General features: G+C 34.9%; 1 protein-coding gene across 1 annotated transcript in view; it reads right to left on the bottom strand.

Moving 5' to 3' along the window:
- Window positions 1–20713, bottom strand: part of LOC131029903 (nudix hydrolase 10) — a 172139-nt gene that overhangs the window by 96544 nt on the left and 54882 nt on the right. Inside the window, exon 3 of the mRNA XM_057960574.2 lies at window positions 11076–11371. Within this exon, the coding sequence (XP_057816557.1) occupies window positions 11076–11371 (296 nt within the window). The remainder of the gene's footprint in view (window positions 1–11075; window positions 11372–20713) is intronic.

The following is a 20713-nucleotide window of genomic DNA, read 5'->3' on the forward strand; positions in this document are numbered from 1 at the left end:
TATTTTAATTAGAAAAATCACTCACAAACATGGTTGTATGGCCTTTCGTACGGAATTCGCTGAGGGTTATCCTGTTGTATGACTGCTCCTAATATGGCAATAATGACTAGAAATGCTATCAGAAATGCTGGTAATAACTGAAAATGCTGGTGTTACTGCTGAGCCTTCTCACCAATCACAGAAACCAACTCTAGAATGGTACAACAGCCTAATCAGATAGTACAGCAAGTTGGTAACTCATGAACATTCGCTGATTAAGGTCTGATTTGCCTTGAAAACACCTTCAACATGCAAATGATTCTGAATTCTCCCTCTTGCAAGGTAGCACCTCACCTAAATGACTGTTTTCTTATCAATGATGGCTGAAGAAGTATAAAAGCAATAGCTGGACAGCTGAATTTCTACCCTAAATAACTGATTTCATCCTTCCAATGATGGTGCACAACTATGATGTTGTAAATAACTCATATCTGTCCTATAGTTGATACTGGAAAATTCATCACAATTCTGGAAATCCACCTAGTAACCCTCAAATTTCAATCATGCTTTGACAACAAACTATGACACTTACTTGTGAAAACAGTATAGCATCACTATGCCAGCTAATAATGTGTTCAAATCCTCACAAATAAGCACAATTGTGATCTGCGGATGGAATCAGCCAAAATGAGAAACATGGGTTTTCATACTTGTTCCCAAATGTGTAATCCACAAAGATTTTCATGCTCTCAAACTTTAAATAAAGCGAAGATTTTCAACCTTGGATCTCCCAGATTGAAGAAACTGCTCAAATCTGAAAACTGGATGTAAAAATGTTAACTTGAATGATAATGAATGAGCAACGGTGCACCTTTTATAGTTCCCTTTCTCAAGCCTTCCAAATCTCTTTTTTCTTTAATTTTTATTTTATTTTCCCTCCAAGAATTAAAAATGCTTTTTATATTTAAGCATTTTTTTAAAAATATTCTTTTTATTTATTAAAATAATATTATTTAAGATGCCCCAAAAATAAAAGTGACTAGGCCCAACTTAAAAAAGATATCATTAATTATTATTACCCAAAAAAGGAGGCATGGCATTTTCTGTCTAGTAATCGCACCTCTTATGCATGAGGAATCTCTATTAAACACTTGTGACATTTCTAAAAGTATTTCTAAACAAAGTTACAAAAAGTAGGTGTTGGTATCTAACAAACTAAAGTAAAACATAGTTTCCATTCAAGGGTGAGAAATTGATCATATACACATTTTTTTTTAAAACACTTCAAAAATATAACTCGGTGCAAAATTTTGAACCACATAGAAAGAACTTACCTTATATCCACCAATAAACAAAGTAGGTCAGTGGGACTCCAAATTACATATAATAACAGTAGAAATTTATCATGGTGGAAAACACCACAGAGACTGAAAAAATGGAGCAAACTGGATACAAGGGTAACTAGTCTTGAAATACCAACATCTTGAAAAATACAAGGTGAAACAATTCTGAGATTTATGTCTATTAATAGAGAAAATAATCTTGAGGTACTCCTGAGACAAGGGATTTGACAACAAACTCAGTTGGACAATGCACTAAGGAAATTTTCATTTGCAACAGGTCATCTCCTTGAAAATTGATAGTTTATACTAGTTTTCCACAGGTGATGTTACCCCTAGCCTTGTAACTTATTGGTAAAATTTCAATGCATTTATCAACCCTTCCCAATATGGGTTGTTTGCCACATTGAAGGGTATATCCTATCCTCATTGTGTTTCTCCTTTACCAAGTGGTAAGTTTAAGTAAACGTTGTGTTCTTGGAACATTGTGAGAAACAAAGAAATGTAAGGAAGGAAACCCACTAGAACTTTGTAAAAGAATCGAATGCCAAATGCATGGGCCAATAAAAGAATCTATAGATGAATCAAGATTGGAACTCATCATTGTTTCCAATGCTTCCCTTGTCCTCTTCCTTTCCATTTTCTTCATATCATAGCTAGTAAGTAGGGCATCCATTTCTCCACTCAATTCATTGGACACATGAGGACATGCCTTCACACAATGTCCAACTATTTGAGATAGATAATATTTTAGACTATTGATTCCTCCTCTCATAGGAAACTCGCAAAAATTGTAGTTCATGAAACCCTTGGTCTCATCTACCATACCACGCTTCCATGTAGGGTCTTTCCTACCACTACATTGCATTGAACTTGTCATTTCTGATTTTGTATGGAAAAATAAAAAAATTAGTAAGGCTTGGAATTTGACTCTTTATACTATTTTTTTTAAGATATTTAAAAGTGGAAAAAAATTTTAAGATAAAAGAGAATGCAACACTGGAAGGCAAGGTTGGAAAATGAAAAAAGGAAAAAAATTGGGCAACATAACACCTAAGTTTTCAACCTTTGACATTTGAATTCGAAAAAAAAAGGAATACATATCTTTGTAAAATGAATTCAAAACTCAATTCAATCTTATAAAATGCTTTCCAATCACTCCTCTTAACTCTATTTGCACCTCTGGAAGACAAAATGAACACTTTTACTGTTTTAATACCTGGGCTTTCTTATTTTTTTCCATAGGTGAGACCATGCTTAAAACTTGAGTTCGTTTTGAAACTTGGTGAGTTTTTTAGTGGACTTGGTGCAGACTGAGCAATTACCTGATAGAGATTTGGTGCACAAGTTTGATCAATGTGAAACATTGCAGATTTTGATTTGCAGGTCCTAGCAAGTTTTCCTAGTATGATTGTGCATGGTGAATTAAACCTCATGAATAGAAAAAGATTGATAACAAGGATATTCTAGAAACTTGATAGGATGTGGTTCTTGAGGAGCCAAGGTAGACTAATGAAGATCAAGATGTGAAACCAAGATTGGTTTAAGAAGTGTTAGAGGAACCACACACACACATTTATATACATATACATATATATACATGCATACATGTCGCAACATATATATGGTTTTTGAGTGGCCAAGGCAAGTTGATGAAGATCAAGATGTGAAACCAAGATTGGTTTCTACTTAAGTATTGTTGGAGGAACTATATACATAGAAGTCTACATATATATACATAAATACACACACACATATTACATATATATATATATTTGTGTGTGTGTGTGTGGTTCTTGAGGAGCCATGGTAGGTTGATGAAGATCAAGATATGAAACCAAGATTGGTTTAAGTATTGTTAGAGGAACTGCATACATACATGTCTACTACATACATACATATGTACACACATATATACATACATACATATATAGATATAGATATGTATACATACATATAAATACATACATGTGTGTGTGTTTGGTTTAAGTATTGTTAGAGGAACTACATACATACATGTCTACATATACATTCATACACAGACACATCCACATATATATATATATATATTGACATACAAATACATGTATACATACATATAGTATACACACACACACATTGATGCAAGTCAAGGTTCAAGAACCAGTTGTGACATTTTCACACATCACCCCATTACAAATGGGGACCCCTTTTTTGGCTTTTTAGGTTAGGGTTTTGGCGTCTTAGCATTGTCTCTGATTTTTCTTGTCTCTACAAATGAGTCAAGGTTTCAAAATTTGAAAGTCACCAAAGTCAGAAAAGTGAAGCAATGGTCAAAACAATGTTTTGATGCTACAGGTGGGCTCAGATAGGTCGAAGGAGTGAAATCGCAATTTCTTGGGGTCAATTTTGACAACTTGGTTTGTTTAGGAAAAAAAAAAAATTGTTTTTTTCTAAATTTAGAAAGTTTTGTTTTTTGGCATTTTGGGGCCAATCCGGAAATCTGCTTTTTCAGCCTGCTTTTTTCTAGAAATAGAAAGTTTCTTTTTGCTTTTTTGATCATGGATGGTTTCAAGTTCAAGAGAAGTGTCAAGTCACAAGAATTCATCCAAAATGCACCAATTGTGAAATAGTTTTTGAATCTAGAAGATGTGTCCCTAGAAAGCTAAGTTGAAGATCTGGAAGAAATGGCTAAGTCTGAAACCAAAATCAAGAAATTCCTTTGTTCAAATCATGGAGGTCGCCTGAAAAGAGGAAAAATTTTAATTGAAGATCATGGCAAATGAAACATTGCGTGGCATTGTGCAAAGTCCGCCCATGGTAGGCTGGCAATTATACATGACCCTATGCAAAGTCCGCTCTCCCTATGCCAAATTATACGTAGACATGTGCAAAGTCCGCCCTCTCTAGGTGGGCAATCATACATGTGCACATGCAAAGTCCGCCCAAGCATGATTGAAAACTTCCTTGGCCATGTGCAAAGTCCGCCCAAGAAGGGGTAATAAAGATGATTAAGTATAAGCACTTGGAGAGGAAAAGGTCAAAATTTTGGTTAAGTGTTAAGACATGGCAAATGTTCCTCATCAACTAGCAAAGTTCGCCTTGGGCAGTGAAGAAAGTTCCCCATTTCATGATCAAGTCTGCCCTAGGGAGGCATACACTTCCTTGTGCATTAGCCAAGTCCGCCCTCTAGGTGATGAGAAGTTCCTTGGACACTTGCAAAGTCTGCCCTACCTCATGGTAAATCTTGCATAGACACTTGCAAAGTCCGCCCTAAGGGTAGAAAGGGAATAAAGCAAGGAAGCAATTCGCCCAGTGTGAAGGTGATATGGAATAAAACACAAAAGCCAAGGCACTTGGTAGAATTCGTCCAACTTGAGAAGGATAGATTTTGACAAGGTAAAAATGAATAAAGCACAAGGATGAAACACGAAAAGCTAAAATTCGCCTAAATGAAAAAGGTTTGGCAAGATGAATAAAGCAAAAAGGATGGAAACAAAACAATTCGCCCAAGCCATATGGGGAAATTTGGTAAAGTATTAAAGCTAGCACATGTAAAAGTTTGCCCAAGTCATGTGTTTAAAATTTGAAAGAAAAGAAAAAGGAATAAAACAAGGCTAAGCCTGGAAATAAAGTGAATAAAGCAAAGTTCGCTCAAAAAGGAAGGCTTCTAGAAGGAAGCAAACAAAGAAATTGCCACAAGTTTTAAAACACAAAAACAAAAAAAAACACAGGAGAAATTCGATTCAAGGCCTAGAATGTGACTACATACATTGCCAATAAAACTCTTTAAAGCAAAAAAAACAATACAAGCCAAGTTCAAACTTCCTATAAACTTAGACTTTGGCAATTCACTATTCACAACTTTCTTCTCACATTTAAGAATTCGAACTCCTTCAAGAGTTTCTTCCAAGTTGTGAAGTAGATTTTTAAGGTGTAATTGCAGGCTCAGAATAATTTCAAGGAAGAACTCACACATTCGAAGACAAATCAGAAGCTTTTTCTTTGAGAATTTTTCTTCAATTCTTGCAGGTCTGAAGCTTTTTCAAGGCAGAATTCTCAGATTTTGGACTCCAAAATTCCTTCTTTTATTCTAAAAATATGATTCTTAGACCTGCACAGACGGTTTCCTTCAAATCTTCCAAATTTCATCAGAAGAACGGGGTCACTATTCTGTGTTTTTTTTCAGTCTTGGAGGCAGAAATCAGACTTTGTTTTACAAATTTCATAATTTTCAAGTCTGATTTTAGTTTCTAGAAACTTTTTCAAGTCTGATGCTCATTCCTAAAATTCAAATCAGACTCAATTTCATGACTTCAAGAGGATTTTCCAAGTCTGATTTCAATTTCCAGAATGATCCTAAGTCTGAATTTCGTTTCCAAATTCATAATCAGGCATAAATTCCATAAATTCCAAGTTGTTCTAGCTCTGATTTTCGTTTTTCAGACTTTACTTAGTCTGATTTTGGGTCTGATTTTGAAAGTTTAATCATAAGATCAGAGTCATCTTTTGAAACTTGTCATGTGGACATCATGCCTATTTCCCTAACTTAGAAACTTTTCATGTTTTCAGATAGTAAATGTCAGCTCAAGGAGGGGATTTCCAGAAAGGTGCCAATGAAACAAAGGAAACGGTTGGGAAGATGATTCCACAAAGGACAACATTCACACTTCAAGATGGAATCCAAAGATGAATAGAACAAAGGACTTTCACTTCATCAAGACATTCAAGAAGATTAAGTCATACAAGGATGAAAGGCTCTACATCGACCTTGGATTTCTTTTGGAAATCGAAAATCAAAAGAAAGAACTTGTCATTGAAGCACAGGATCAAAGTGAAGATGATGATTAGTTCGAACATAAAGAAAACCTTAGAATGATGGTGAACACAAATGATTCCACACCAAGGAGCAATAAGTTCAATGAAGAAAATGTTCTAATCATCTTGAATTTAAGGAAATCCAAGAGTAAGATATCAACACTTCTTCGTGATGGGGAATCAAATCTACAAGGCAAGCTGAGGTGGCATCCCAATCACCAGTCAACCAATCCAAGGGTTACAAGTCAGACATGTCCAAGTGCAATGAACCAAACTCAAGAAGTGGAAGATATTTTCTCATTGGTTATCCAAAACTGCAATTTTCTCATTGGCCAAAAGGAGTTTTTTCTGCGGTTGACCCTAATTAGGGTTTTATCTATCAATCTTGGCCATTGATCCTGGATCAATCTAGGCCATTGCTTTGTAATGGGCTGCCTATATAAACAACCCTCCTATCATTTGTAAAGAGAGAGATTTTTGACAAATTGTTGTAGTGATACTTCTTAAGTGCTAAGACATAGTTCATTGTTCAATTGTTGGTGAATCTTGTCTACTTTTGCAAGTTAGCGTGGCTTCTCGGCTCTCAATAGAGTAGGATTTATTTCCAAGTTATTAGATTGAATGAAGGATTTGATAGAAATTGCTTTATGCGGAATGGAGTGTTCATACTTTTGATAATTGGATAATTTCTAGTTATCGTGCAAAGTTAGCCTGAACCAGTAAAAGAATTTTATCTTCTATTACTATATTCATTGTTCAAAATGTTGGTGAATATTGGTAATATGAAAATCTTTTGAAATTCCATAGAAGATTGCACCATTCTTGTGTAGTTGTTGAATTTGACGAAGCAAGAATTGGTTTTGATTCCACTTTTGCAATTTCCATCTCCAGAGTTCATAGGATTAGCTTAGGATTAGAATTATCTTCCTAAACCCTCATCCTTTTGCCTTTTTTTTTTAGTCTTAGTAGAGAGCTTATTGCAAAATCATTCCAAAAAAGAAGAAAGTTACAAGCATCAGCAATTAGCAGAATCCTTTGATTGATTCACTCCTCAAACAATTGTGTAAGTCCCCCTTGAGATTACCAGCATATCACAACGAACCAACTAAGACTATCCACATGAATCTGGAGCCTTAGAGTCGTCTTTGTGATCACAAAGTCCGTCTATTTAGCACATAGAAGATTTTGATCAAGAGAGAATAGGATATCTCTAGGTATTTTATTCTGAGTTGCACATGCATAAAAAACACACCAACAGTTACCAATTAAGGATCATCAAACCAAGCAACACAATAGTACACCTACACCATAGAAGAATCAAACACAGAGAATGAATAGAACATAGATCAAAATTGAAACTTTTGAATTGATTTCATTACATACATAGGGCACAAGGCAGAAGCAATTTATAAACAAAAATTTGACCCACATAAGAATTTGTGAACTAGCAAATCTACTTGATTGAGAGATCATGTTTTACAATGCAATAGGAGGGCATTAATTTACACATTCTAGTACCCAAAAAAACTTGTTACAATCCCCCATGAAGTGTGATGACCTTCCAAATTTGGCAACTTTTTACAGCTTTAGTTAATTCATTTGGGGTAGATCAATACTAAGCAAGATCTTTGAGACACCAAATTTTACATCAAGTGGTATATTATTTTTTCTCTTCTAATTGCTCCATCTAGGCTTGCAAAGACTTTAGTATCCAAACATGTACCACCAATACAAGCATCTAGCCATCCAGCAACTTTCACAAAAGAAACTCAAATAATCGAATAGTGTGAGGTATAGATACGTTCTTGAGAACATCGAGTGAATTACTACATGCTTGGTGTGCATTTGCACAATCCTACACAAGAGTTATTTGAGTTGCTCTAGGCAATTCAAGCAATGACATTGTCAAGGGAAAAATGTTGATACCTTGCCAAATAGCAAGAGCGTGAAGAGAAACAAAGGAAGTTATAAGTTTGTTTGAGAAGCTCCATAAATTTAAAACAAAAATTGCAATGTTGTGAGAACAACCAAAGAGAAGGCAAAAATGTGAGTCTAGGTGTCTCTAATAAGATTTGGCATTCAATCTAGAGCTGGAAATTACCAAATAGTGCAACAAACAAGTGGAAACATGATATTTTTTATCACAGTTACAAGACTTGGACTCGACCTAGACTCAATAAGCCGATTTAATAACCGAACTCAAAATTGTCCAAGGCTCAACAAAGAGACTACAAATTAAAAAAACGATAAATATTGATACTTTTAAGGACTTAAAACTTGTATTATGCTCCCTTCAATAAATAAACTTCAAAGACACAATAAACTAATCAAACAAAAGCTACTTTGGTTGCATACACAAGTATACATCAATCACATGAGTATAAAAGCAGATTTTGGCTTAAGGAAAACATTTTTAGATGTATATATTTGTCAAGTGTATATAAAAGTCATTGATTAAGAAATTCATAGCATCAAAAATAATATACAAACTAAAATTATAAGTAGAGTTCAGGAACTCGCCAAAACTCGGTGAGTCCCGAGCCGGGTGACCTGGGTGCAACTAGAAACATTTGAAGCACAAAAGGAAATGAAGAAGAGGCAAAGGGAGGAGTTGGCAAGTATTGGTTGTGTTGGAGAGACTTCTTCCATGCCTCCATATCGTCATATTGCCAGTGCTAGTGCTTCTGTCAGTGACAGTGGGAGTATTAGATTGGTCCAAGAATTCATAAATCTAGGATGGATTCATAATTTGAGCCACGCACCAAACCTGGTGCCCAACAATCGCTTGAAAGCATGGTTTGGAACAAGGAGGTACATGATGCAGCTAGACATGCAATTGACCACATTCTTTGCAACTAGGTACTTTTTTATTTGATTGTTTTAAAATTTATAGTTTTCTTTGTCTAATGACTTTTTATTTTTTATTGGACATACTTATTTAATTTATTTGTCTCATCTCAAATAGATGGTGGCAGATGTTTGGTCCTAAAGCATCAAATCTTCAATGGATAGCCATTCGCATTTTGAGCCAACCATACAGTGCTTCCAGTTGTGAGCGCAATTGGAGTATGTTTGAGCACATACACTCCAAGAGGCGCAATAGACCGTCTGAGGAGAGGTTGAATGATATAGTCTTTGTTCATTACAACCTCCACCTTAGACAGAGACAGGTTTTGGACCATGAATCCACCCCGATCATGCTAGAGGAAGTCAATCTAGAATTTGAGTGGATCACTCAGGCTATTGGTCCTGTCTTTAGTGACGAGGACCTAGATTGGGTCGACCAAGCAAATAGAGAGGCTGAGGCTATAGCCATGGCAAAGGAGGTTAGAACACGAGAAGACACAAGCACAACTTATGTTGGTGAGGGTGGCATGGAGTCACAGACAAAGACTATGGCTGTTGAATTATCCAGAGCCTACCTTACACACCTTCGTAGGAAGGATGCAAGCTCCTCTAAGCCATAGACTTGTACTTGTTGCTTCAATATTTGAGTGGAACATTTGATGTCATGGATTTCATATTCCATGAGTTTTGTATACATGTGACAATATTTATATATCTAAGTTTGCTATTTCCTTCAGCTACAATTTGTGTTTATACTTATGTGATCGATACATAATTGTTTATGTGATCAAATTAGCTTCTATTTGATGATGTTATTGTGTCTTTAAGGTTTATTTAATAAAGGGTGCATGAAACAAGTTTTAAATCCTTAAAAATCTCTAAATTTCTTGGGTTTTTCACTTTGTCGAGTCCTGCCGAGTCTATGTCAAGTTTTTTTGCCATCTCGAGTCCCAAGTTGAGTCGCCCTTGCCGAGTCCATGCCAAGTCCAAATCCTATTTCTATGATTATAAGTCTATAGCTCAGAGGGGTTACATCATTTGTCCCTAAATCTATAGTTGTATCGCAGGTCATACGCAGGCATCTAAGATATGTCCTTGTTAATGATGCAGCCACAATATCAACTTGTGTATCAGTCACACCAACATCCAAGGGGTTTGATCATGCTCTGTCCTCCTTTGCAGCCATGATATCTTCAATAGAGAATTAGAATAGAATAAATGATATGACAAATCATTTTATAGATATAGGTGGTACAAAGCCCTCTATTTATAAACCTATTCCTAAAAACATGTAGGGACTCAACACTCTATGGCTTAGTATGTCAATCTTAATCCCAAAAGTAGACAAATATAGTAAGTGGGCACAATACGACAAGTTTTGCAAACTTGACAAAGATTAGCATCAAAATTATTTATATTTTTCTATAGTTCCTACATAACCTTTACAAACTTTTCATGTTAATTTTTTGAATGCTAACTAGATTTTAACAAACCACATCCTTTAAGTGATCAAATTCTACTTTCCCATCAACAAATTTAAATATAAATTCAACAAGGCATAAAAGATGTCCAAATATTATAATAAACTAAAATGTTGCATGCAACCACATTTCGAAATGCAAATTATAGAACTTTTAAAAAACTTTTAGAAGCAATAAATAAAGTCAAGAATGGACATTTACTAGCTTTATTTCCTTGCATGTTAGAGAAAACTATAAACAAAATAGTAAACCATGTTGGTAAGGTAACTTAAAAGAGTGCCTTGTTTAGGAAATAAGCTTCACTTCTTCAATACTAGCTAGATTTTAACAACTTGTGTCCTATAAGTGCACTTGTATTGTGATACTAATTCTATATTACCATCAATGAATTTGATTCTAGAAATCGTATGAGGAAAAAAATGAGATGGCTAAGTATTCAGATAATGTAAGATAAAAATTGCATAGATATTTCTGAATGCATATTAAAGAACTTTTTAAAATCTTTTGGAAAGAGTATATAAAGTAAAAACTAGGCATTCACTACGTTTGTTTACCTTAATAAAGAAAATAACTTATTTATACTAAGGAAACATAAAAAAGCACGGCGAATTATTTAGGAAACAAGATTCACCTGTTTCCTCCATTTAGACAATGACACCTTTAGTGAAGAAATGAAATCATTAACATCATAAGGTAGATTGTTTGGATCAACAATTACACCATCGTACTCATCATCCTGTGCTGGAAGAATTCCCTCCTCTTGTTCAAAAGGTTCTCTTAGAACCTCTTCAATCTTTCTATCCTCTATTAGAGATTCATCCTCGGAAGGTAATGGAGATGGGGCTAGAGGTTGCTTCTTTGAGTATGACATTACAAATTTCTTGGTACATGGTTGAACAATTCTGAAGATACCACTTGTAGTGTATCCTAGATTCAAAATAATATGATTAGCTTAGAATGGTATATATATTATAGACAATTAAAATCAAAAACTGGATTATACAGATTATATACTTTTTCTTAGAATAAAATGTCCAAACAGGTGAAATAGTATTTGCTAGTGCTATTTTAATTGTTGAGGGATCACAATACAATTTACCGAGAAGAAATAAGTTGTTTAAACTACTGATACAAAAGCGTTGTACAATTTTGAACTTTGATAAGGTACTTCTTGTAAAATCTGCTTTGAATGATTTATTTATTTTTCAGATTTCCTCAAATCATACTGATCAGAAGACAAAAATATACACGATAATAAAAAAAATTTCCTAAAATTATCATTTCATCAGCAGACTGTTGACAACAGTTGGCACAATGAAATACATGACATAATAATCAAAGAGTGACTTCGACGATAGTTTTTTCTATTCTATTACATCAAATATCATTTAGTGTATTACAAAAAATAACAAAAAGGACCTAAGTGTTCCTTAAACAAGAACAAGAAAAAGGTTTACTAATTTGTTGTTGATTATGAAATGTAGACTCATAGATGCTCAATTTAGAGCTATAGATTTTTCTCCTTTACAAAAGTAAGGTAGTTAAGGCAAAAAGAAACTTTTGTTTTCAATGAGATTTTGTGAGAATTCATGTTTGAAATGGTTCCCAATGAAGTAACGCCATTACTTTTAAAATATTATTTTGGGTTTACACTAGTTGAAATTTATTATTCCCTCATAATAGGATTAGAGAGCATTTTAGTCTAAACCAAGCCCTTTAAAGGAAATGTGAAATTGGATAGATAAGATAAGAAAATCTCAAAAGAAAAGAATATATAAATCAACCACTTTTACATTATGTGCCTCCTTAATCTTCCACCTCACTTCCTCTCCCCTCTCCCCCATGCACACACAGGGCTCCAAGGTTTGGGGCTAAGTTACCGGTTCCGGTTCGGATTCGGGTTCGCGGATTCGGCAAAAAAAAAAAAAATTTGGGTACGGGTACGGGTTCGTCCGTACATATATATATATATTTTAATTTTTTTTAATATATATATATATATGTTCAAACTTCAAACATCAAAATTATATATGTTCACAGTTCAAACATACAAATATGAAACATCAAACATACAATGTAACTTTCCCATACAATGATACATAGATGATAACAGATAAATCATAAATCAATAAATCATAAATGCCAATAAATATTATGATATTGATATATCATAAATCATAAATGTAATATCATATTCATAATTTGCAAAAAAGATAATATTCAAGTTTCAAGTTTCAAAATGTGAAAATACAAAAACTAAGAACCCTGATTGTAGAGAAAAAATCTTCAAAAATGCAAGTAGAATAGGTTGAATGCATGTTTTGATGCATGAAATGCATTATAGAGGGGCGGATTAGGGTTTAGATGTATTTAGAAGATTAAAAATATTGTTTTTTTATTGTTTTTAAATACTTTCTAACCCATGGGCCCCGTTTTTGGGAACCCACGGGCTTGGGTTCACCCGGGTCCTCCTGGGTTCACCCGGGTCCTCCTGGGTTCGCCCTGGGTCCCCCCCGGGTCCTGCCCAGGCGGCTGGGTTCCCTGTGGGTCCTGCCATGCAGGACCCACAGGGAACCCAGCCGCCTGGGCAGGACCCGGGGGGGACCCAGGGCGAACCGGACCAGGACCAGGACCGGGCACGGACCAGGACCAGGACCCAGGCAAAAAAGGGGAGAACCGGTATCACAGGTTTGGGGATATCACATATAGGCACACCCAAAGCAGAAGCATTTCTTTTGTGTCGGACTTCAAGAAAGTGAATGTAAAATCCCCTTTTTAAGAAAGTGTTCAGCGAAGACCTTAGCCTATTTAGTTCTTGTAGGCTAGTCAAGATGCTTGGAAGGGAATATTTAGTTGATTAAATTAAATTGTCTTAAAAGTCATTATTTTAGGGACAACTCTATTTAATTAATTATTTTATCTAAGTGACTTATTTTGGGACCCAAAAAGAGAACTAAAATAAAGGAGTCACTTTATGGAGAAATAAAACATAATTTCTCAAATTTTCAAAAGAGGAATATTTAAAGGAATTGTAAAGGAGAATTTGATATCTTTTGCCGAATGCATCTTTTCCTGTGAAGTTTGTGAAATTTGCTCCAGCTAAATCCTAGGGCAAAAACCCTAAGGAAAACTTGTGTGGGAGAAGGATTTCTTCCTAGCCAATATCGAGTGGATTCATTAAAAGTTCACCAATGCACATAAAGATTTGGCATATTAGAAATTGTAACTGAAGATTTCAATTTGAAATACTTGGGTGATGAGTTGTTTTGGATTATTCAGGTATCGTATTGTTATTTCATTCCTGTTGTGAGTTGCGAAAATATATTTAAATTTATAAAAAATTGAGGGAAACAAGGGAATTTGAGGTACTTCCAAAGTATGGCACGGCTACTTTAATCAAAGCATTTCTTAAGCTAGATGTTTTGCATTGTGGAGGGAGAGAAACCAGTTTGCTTCTTTTGGAAAAGCATTAGCAACTAGTATGGTAACAAGAGATTAGCAAGTGATTAAAGGAATAAAAGAATCGTGAAAATCTATTAACCCTATCCGCTGCCCTTCTTGGAAGCCATTATATTCAGCAACATACATAAAGAAGTGGATGCAGGGGTCTTAAGATATATCATGTCCTTGTTCTAAGGTGATAACCAGCCATGTACTAAACAGATCACACGACCTTGCACAAGGGAACCGCAAAATTTTGGATATTACCTTAATAGCTTGGCCAAATAAGTGGTGAAGTTGTTGATCCATGATACTTGGGATTAGCAATGCCAAGGTAAGTTCTGGTTCTACCTCATACATATTGTGTCTCGTTTCTTCTTGTGTCTTTTGTGTTGTGATGTTTGTGTCCTTGAGTACTTTTAAAACTTGTTGGTCAAGATGAAGTGGAATTATCTTGATACTCTCTTTTGGTTTCCTTCTATGCGGGGTCTGTTTCCCAAAATTCTTTGAATTCTCACCATGTTCCACTAGAACATGTGTCTCCAAACAAAAGCCATTGTTCAAATTCCCAGTTCATAAAATTTTACTTGCTTTGCTAAAATATCATCCCAATTTGTGCCCCCTTTGTTGTTTCAGTTTACCCAAATCTAGTTGATGTCAAAATTCTTGTTGTCTATGTGTGAGGTTTGTCTAGTAAATTAACTTAGAATTAGTTCACTATATATGCTTAAAAATGCCCTAAAATAGTTCAGAGTAACCAAAATTATCAAAATAACTAAAAATAGTGGGATTGCTATTCTTAGTAAGTTCGCATTCAAGCACGTATGGATCTCAAAATTTACCCCAAGCTCCAAGAATGCATAGTTAACTTTGAGAGTCAATTTCAACCAAAAAACACACTTAAACAAAAAGTTATTTAACCATCAAATTTTCAAGAGTCTGAGAAAAATTTAAATTTTGAAAGTTCAAATAATGGAATTTGCCTCTAAAAATTGCCAAAATTGGTGTTAAAAATTGACCGGCAGTAGATCTATTCTACTTTTAAAAATGGAGATCAAATAGGAACTTGGATCAAAAGTTATGGCTCTCGAAAGTTGTGTTATTTCAAATATTTCAAGCTTGAAGTTTTGAATGCTTGTAGAAGCAAAGTAAAAGGCAGTGAGTTACAAAATCAAGAGCTGGAGGAAAATAGAAAATCACCAGCAATGTAATCTTTGGATTTCTCCACAAAAATTGAAAATTCTCTTGATTTTTCAAAAGAGGTTCTATATAATAAAAAGGATTTTCATTTGTTAAGGTTGGGTGATTTTGGAGAAAAGGCTTCTGAAGAGAAACTCTATAAAAAATAATTGTAATATTTTTTATAAGGAATAATAGAAATCTGAATTTTGTTGGCATATATTATAATAATAATTTTACTCTGCTGAAATTGAGATGAATACAAATTTACATTCAAGATGTCTCCTTTACAATATTGTTTAACTCTTGAAGAGAAATACATTTTTAAGGAAAACTGGAAATCTTCACTTGTACATTTGTTGCAAGATTTGTTTGTTCCATTTGCATGCTTCGAGGAGGGTAATAAGTCTTTCTAAACAGTAAGTAGGATTGAGGTATTAATAGAAGATTACTAAGTAGAATATGAATAGCACGTCATTAGGGTTTATTCATTGGCATTTCAACAGTTAAATCTCGAAGCTATTCTAGTTAAGAGTTTAAATTACAGTTAAGAAATAATATTCTATTCAAAAACCATGGAACTGATTTTGTTGGGATAGTATATGTTTGCAGTTTTCAGACTCTATAATACCAAGGAAAAGATACTGACCTTTTTAGCTTCCCTACCCACTCAAAAATCTAAATTATGTTAGTATTGGTGATCTAAGTTGTAGATCCCAAATCCCTAAGGCCTAATAATCTCCCATATGCCAAAAGTGTCAAACTTTGGAATATTACCACAAACCTATATTCAGGTTGGATAGCTAAAGACCAGTTATTGAGGTGGCTATGACCTACACTTCTCACTTTGTATGAGCAAGTTGGGTTTCCCTAATGTACTATAGTAGATTTTAATACAAGAACACAACATTCACTTTAACACAAACCATACCCCTCGCATAGTGCACCCCAATTGCAGTTGTCACTTCATGCTTGTATGCTGGTTTGGGAGGCTCAAGGTTAAGTACCTTGTTACAACAGATGATCTACCATATGATTATCTGAAATATGTTTGACGATAACCCCTAAGATATTATGGACATACACATGCCGCAGTTGGAAGTTGGAATACACTAGAATTAATGAAACTAGGAAATGTTCAAATGTATTATGAGTGTATAAACTATAAAGGACGATGGGTGATGAGCTCCATTTTATGCTCTTTTATTTTAGAGTTTTTATGTTGTTTTAAGACTTTGTTTTATATTTTAAAGACATGAGCCTTGTGGTTAATACCTTTTTGAAGCCATACTGCTGAAGAAACCTGTTATGTCTTAAGACCTTTATGATGATACCATGGATGCCATATGAATGCAATATAAATATGTTTTTGTCTACAAATGGTGCTAAATGTTGGATTTTAAATAATTATTAATATATTAGGATCTTTGCATGTTAACCTTGGTGGATGCAGCTGATTGAAGAAGTCTGAAGTTGCTGGGATGGAGTAAATGGAATCACTGAGATGTGGCAGAGCCTTGAAGGGGTCAAGGACAGCAGAGTAAGAAAGATTCAAAACTGTTACAGGTGGCCAGCCAGCTGTTGCAACCATTTGGAAACTTCTCGGATTAGTTAAAGGGCAGTTATCCTTTCATTTATTCACCATGTCTACTGGTAGAACAGATATAGGAGAAAGTTGCAATTGAAGCAATGCGGAAGCAGAGTCCTACTTTGTTTCAATCTCCTTGTTCCTAGATTTTATGCTTTCAATAAAAGCCCTCATCTTAGTTGTTAGGAGTGGAGCGGTTGTTGTAGTTAATATGTTGTAGCTTTTGTTTTCTATAAATTCTCCCAGCCTTTCTTAAAAAGGTGGTTCGAGAAAATTGTGTACTTTCTACTTCTTTCGTTCAAGCATTTGAAATAAAGACTAAGTTTAGTTTATCTGTTATCAGCATGAATGGATGATGTTATTATGAATGTGTAGTAGCTAAGATTATAGTTTCCAGTTAAGGAAACTCATCCAAGGGGGGCCACTTGGTGAGGATTCTATGCATTTGCTTTCTGCACATTCATTTTCCAGTTGTTTCCATTTTGTTTCTAGTAATTTTAACAGTTGACTATTCCTGCAGCCACAAAACTGTAATTCTGTGACTGTTCCTACAACCAACGCAAAACCGAGTAGTTGTCTTTATTAGTTAGAGGTTTGTTGTTTCAGAGTGAGTTTCAGTTAAGTTTCTTTGTAGCAGAATACAGTTAGGGAACATTAGGTGTATTTCCTTCATGATATTCATTTCAGTACTCAAGTTGTTTAAGGTCAGGATAAAATAATCCTCAAAAGCTCTTAGTGCACAAACCATGCTGTCCCATTTCAAGTCACGCGTCCCCAGGCTAGTAAGAAAAATGAGCTTTAATGATGGAACCTGATGGCTACTCAATAAAGATATCATGTCTCTGAGTTGAGGTGTCATGCCCAGTTGTCTGTCCATTGTTAGAGACCAGCAATGGACAGAAAATCTAGTAACAAACTGGTGCCTTTATCTAGTTGGGTAACAAAGTCCCTAAACTCAATCAAACAAGCAATAACTAAAACCAAGGTGATAGCTTAATCAAGACACCACAAAAGACCATGATTTTCAAAATGCACAAGCAAGCTAGGCACTACACCTACATTCAGATAAACAATTGGTAGTTGCAAAATATTAAGTGAATCAACTATGTAATCAATGGGCATGCCCACACATTTCCTTTATTTCTCTAAAAAGATACCTTGAAAAAGCTTTACACGAATTTTATAGTTTTTCGGTTGGCTAACTAAACAACACACATCTAGAAATGCATTCCACATACATGGAGACAATCAATGAAAGTTGATTTCACCATTAATCACTTGATCTACAAAGGTTACAAATGTTATTACTGTTGGCATGATTGGCTTAACTAATGCTGATGGAGAATGTTGATGAACCGGTAAAGGACTGTTGGTAATGATATAGTGATGAAGAGATTGAGATTATTGGTTTAATGACTTTGATCAGTTATTTGTGTTGTCATTGATGGCAAACTATGTGGCAACTATGTTTTTCATGTTTATTTTGTCATCTAAGTCTTTTTGGTCTACCGGAAATGCCTTACCGGTAATGAAGACAGTGAACTAGGAATTAGGACCTTAACCGGTAAACGTGGAAATGTTTTGATTGGTTATGGCGATTGGTGATGAGTCAAGTGTTGAGGTTTGGAACATGTATTTGTATCATTGTAATGTATCTTTGACCGGAACTGTCTCATGCTTTGATTACTGGAAATCATGTTTATGATTTCTATTGTATTTTCTGTAGGGTTTAAGAAGGGTTTAAGAACCGGTATTCAATTCTTATAACCGGTAATGATTTCGAGTTTGGCGGGTGTATTACACTATGTTTATAAGTTGGTGATGACGTGGCTAAAACCGCATGAAGTGTTTGAATGATGTTTTGGCACGATCAAAGAGCGAATTTCTTGGGAATGTGCAAAGTGCTTAGTGGAATGAGCTAAGGGTTTGAAAGTGTATTAAATCGAGGTGCGGTGATCATTCAACGGTTGTAATTGATTTGTAATTGATTGTAATGATCCATTTGATGATCTGTAATGAGTTGCAAAGATCTGTGATGATCTATGTTGTAAATTCATTTGAATTTTCATGTACCTAGGGTTTTGTAACCGACTAAGTTGTAAAGGTTATTTAGATCAGTATAGTTGATGTTTGGTGTGTCAGTGAATTGAGGAAAGAGTGTGAAGCCGAACGAGTGTGGTGTATCTGCAAGAGTGTAGCAAATTAGAGCTAAATTGGATCTGAACAAGCAAGCAGTTAGTGCTATTTCCAGATCATTCATCTGTTGTTCCCTAACAGTTGCAGCAGACAAAATCCCTTAACTGAGTAGGTTCTAACCGGCCTTAAATTGTAAATCCCTTAACTGGGTAGCTCAACATCTAAATCTCAAATCCTCTTGTGAGGTTGCTTCTAACAGGGCAAAACTCCTACCAAGGCTCATCATAGCAATCCCTTAACCGGGTGACTCCTAATAGGGCATCATTGTAAGCTCCTAAACGGGCTAGGCTCCTAACAGGTCGCTTCAATTTTTGTGGGTACCAATTCCAACCGTGGTTTTTCCCTATTTGGGTTTCCACGTGAAAATTCTAGTGTTCATGTGGTGAATGTTTTTGATGTGTTGATTTGATTTACTTTCAATTTATGCATGTTGATGAACACTTAATGAGAAGTTCTGATAAATCAATTTAACAGTTGGATATCAGTGATTACGCCTAAATGGTAAATAGTTTATTATTAGTTTGTGATTGATTTGGTGAAGTTTTATCAGTTTAAGTTTAAGTTGAGAATTGTTGTTAATAGTGATTCACCGCCCCCCCCCTCTCAGTATTAACCATATCCTCTCAGATTAATAATTACAAATTTGGGATAAACCCAGATCAATACAATACCAAAATGACAATGCCTAGATCTAGAATTATGAACTTTCTTGTTCTGCTGCGTGATTCTTCTTTCCACTACACTCATCTTCAATCCAAAATGTTATCCTCCATTGAAAAAATGAAACTCAATCTGCATATATACTTTTGCAAGTCACTAGAAAGGGAAAATGCATAGACTTGGACGAGGGCCTCGAAAATCTGTGATTTCTCTCTACTACAAGCGACAGCCATGCCTATCTATTAAAGTTTTAAAAAAGTGTATAACAACTTATTGGAAAAATAGGTGGATTTCATAGAGGATTCATTCAAGCCCATAAGATATTCATGTGCTAAGACAAGAATGTCCATCGTTTCTAATGGATGGAAGGATGCAAGATATCGTCCATTGATCAATATTAGCACTATTCCATAGAGGGGCAATGTTTTTTGATTGTGTAGAGGAGGTGAAGGGTAGTGCATTTGTTGCTAGCATTCTCATGATAGCCATTGAAGAAGTGTAGCCTTGAAACAAAGTTCAAATCATAACAAACAACACCAAAAAATTGTAGAGCAATTAGTTTATTGGTTGAGGAGCGTTATTTAAACATCTTTTGGACACATTGCGTTATCGACTCCCTCCACCTTATGCTACAAAAAAATTGCACCAAAATTGATTGAATCAAGCAAGTATATGTTGAAGCCAAAGAGATCCAAATGTTCATCACCAGTCATATACTCGAAATTGGAGTTGTTGAAAGAAAGTGAAACAATAAGACTTATTCTAATAAATATGTTTCACATTAGTAAAAATTTTAATTTTAGTAAACATTAATTTTTTTATTTATTTTCAAATAGGTTGTTAAGGCCTATTTTGCCTCCAACACAATTGTCTTGAGACCACTTGTGAAGGTTCGAGAGACACTTTCTAACATGATCATCAACAAAAATTGGTCCATATGAAAGTAATCTAGCACTATACGAGCAGAAAACATTAAGCAAATGACCATAGATGACATTTGGTGGGATAGTGTTGAATATCTCATTATTTTCACAAAGCCCATAATGAGTATGATCCATTATACTGACATGGATAGATCGTTTTGGGGAGAGATAGATGATGGCATCAACTCAATGATTGAAAAGATGAAGATCATCATAAATGACAATGACTAAGATACTAAAAAAGCTTTCTTCAAACAACTACACAAATTATTAAAGAGAGAT

Source organism: Cryptomeria japonica, chromosome 3 (genome assembly GCF_030272615.1).
Source record: "Cryptomeria japonica chromosome 3, Sugi_1.0, whole genome shotgun sequence".
In the NCBI taxonomy this organism is placed as follows: Eukaryota; Viridiplantae; Streptophyta; class Pinopsida; order Cupressales; family Cupressaceae; genus Cryptomeria; species Cryptomeria japonica.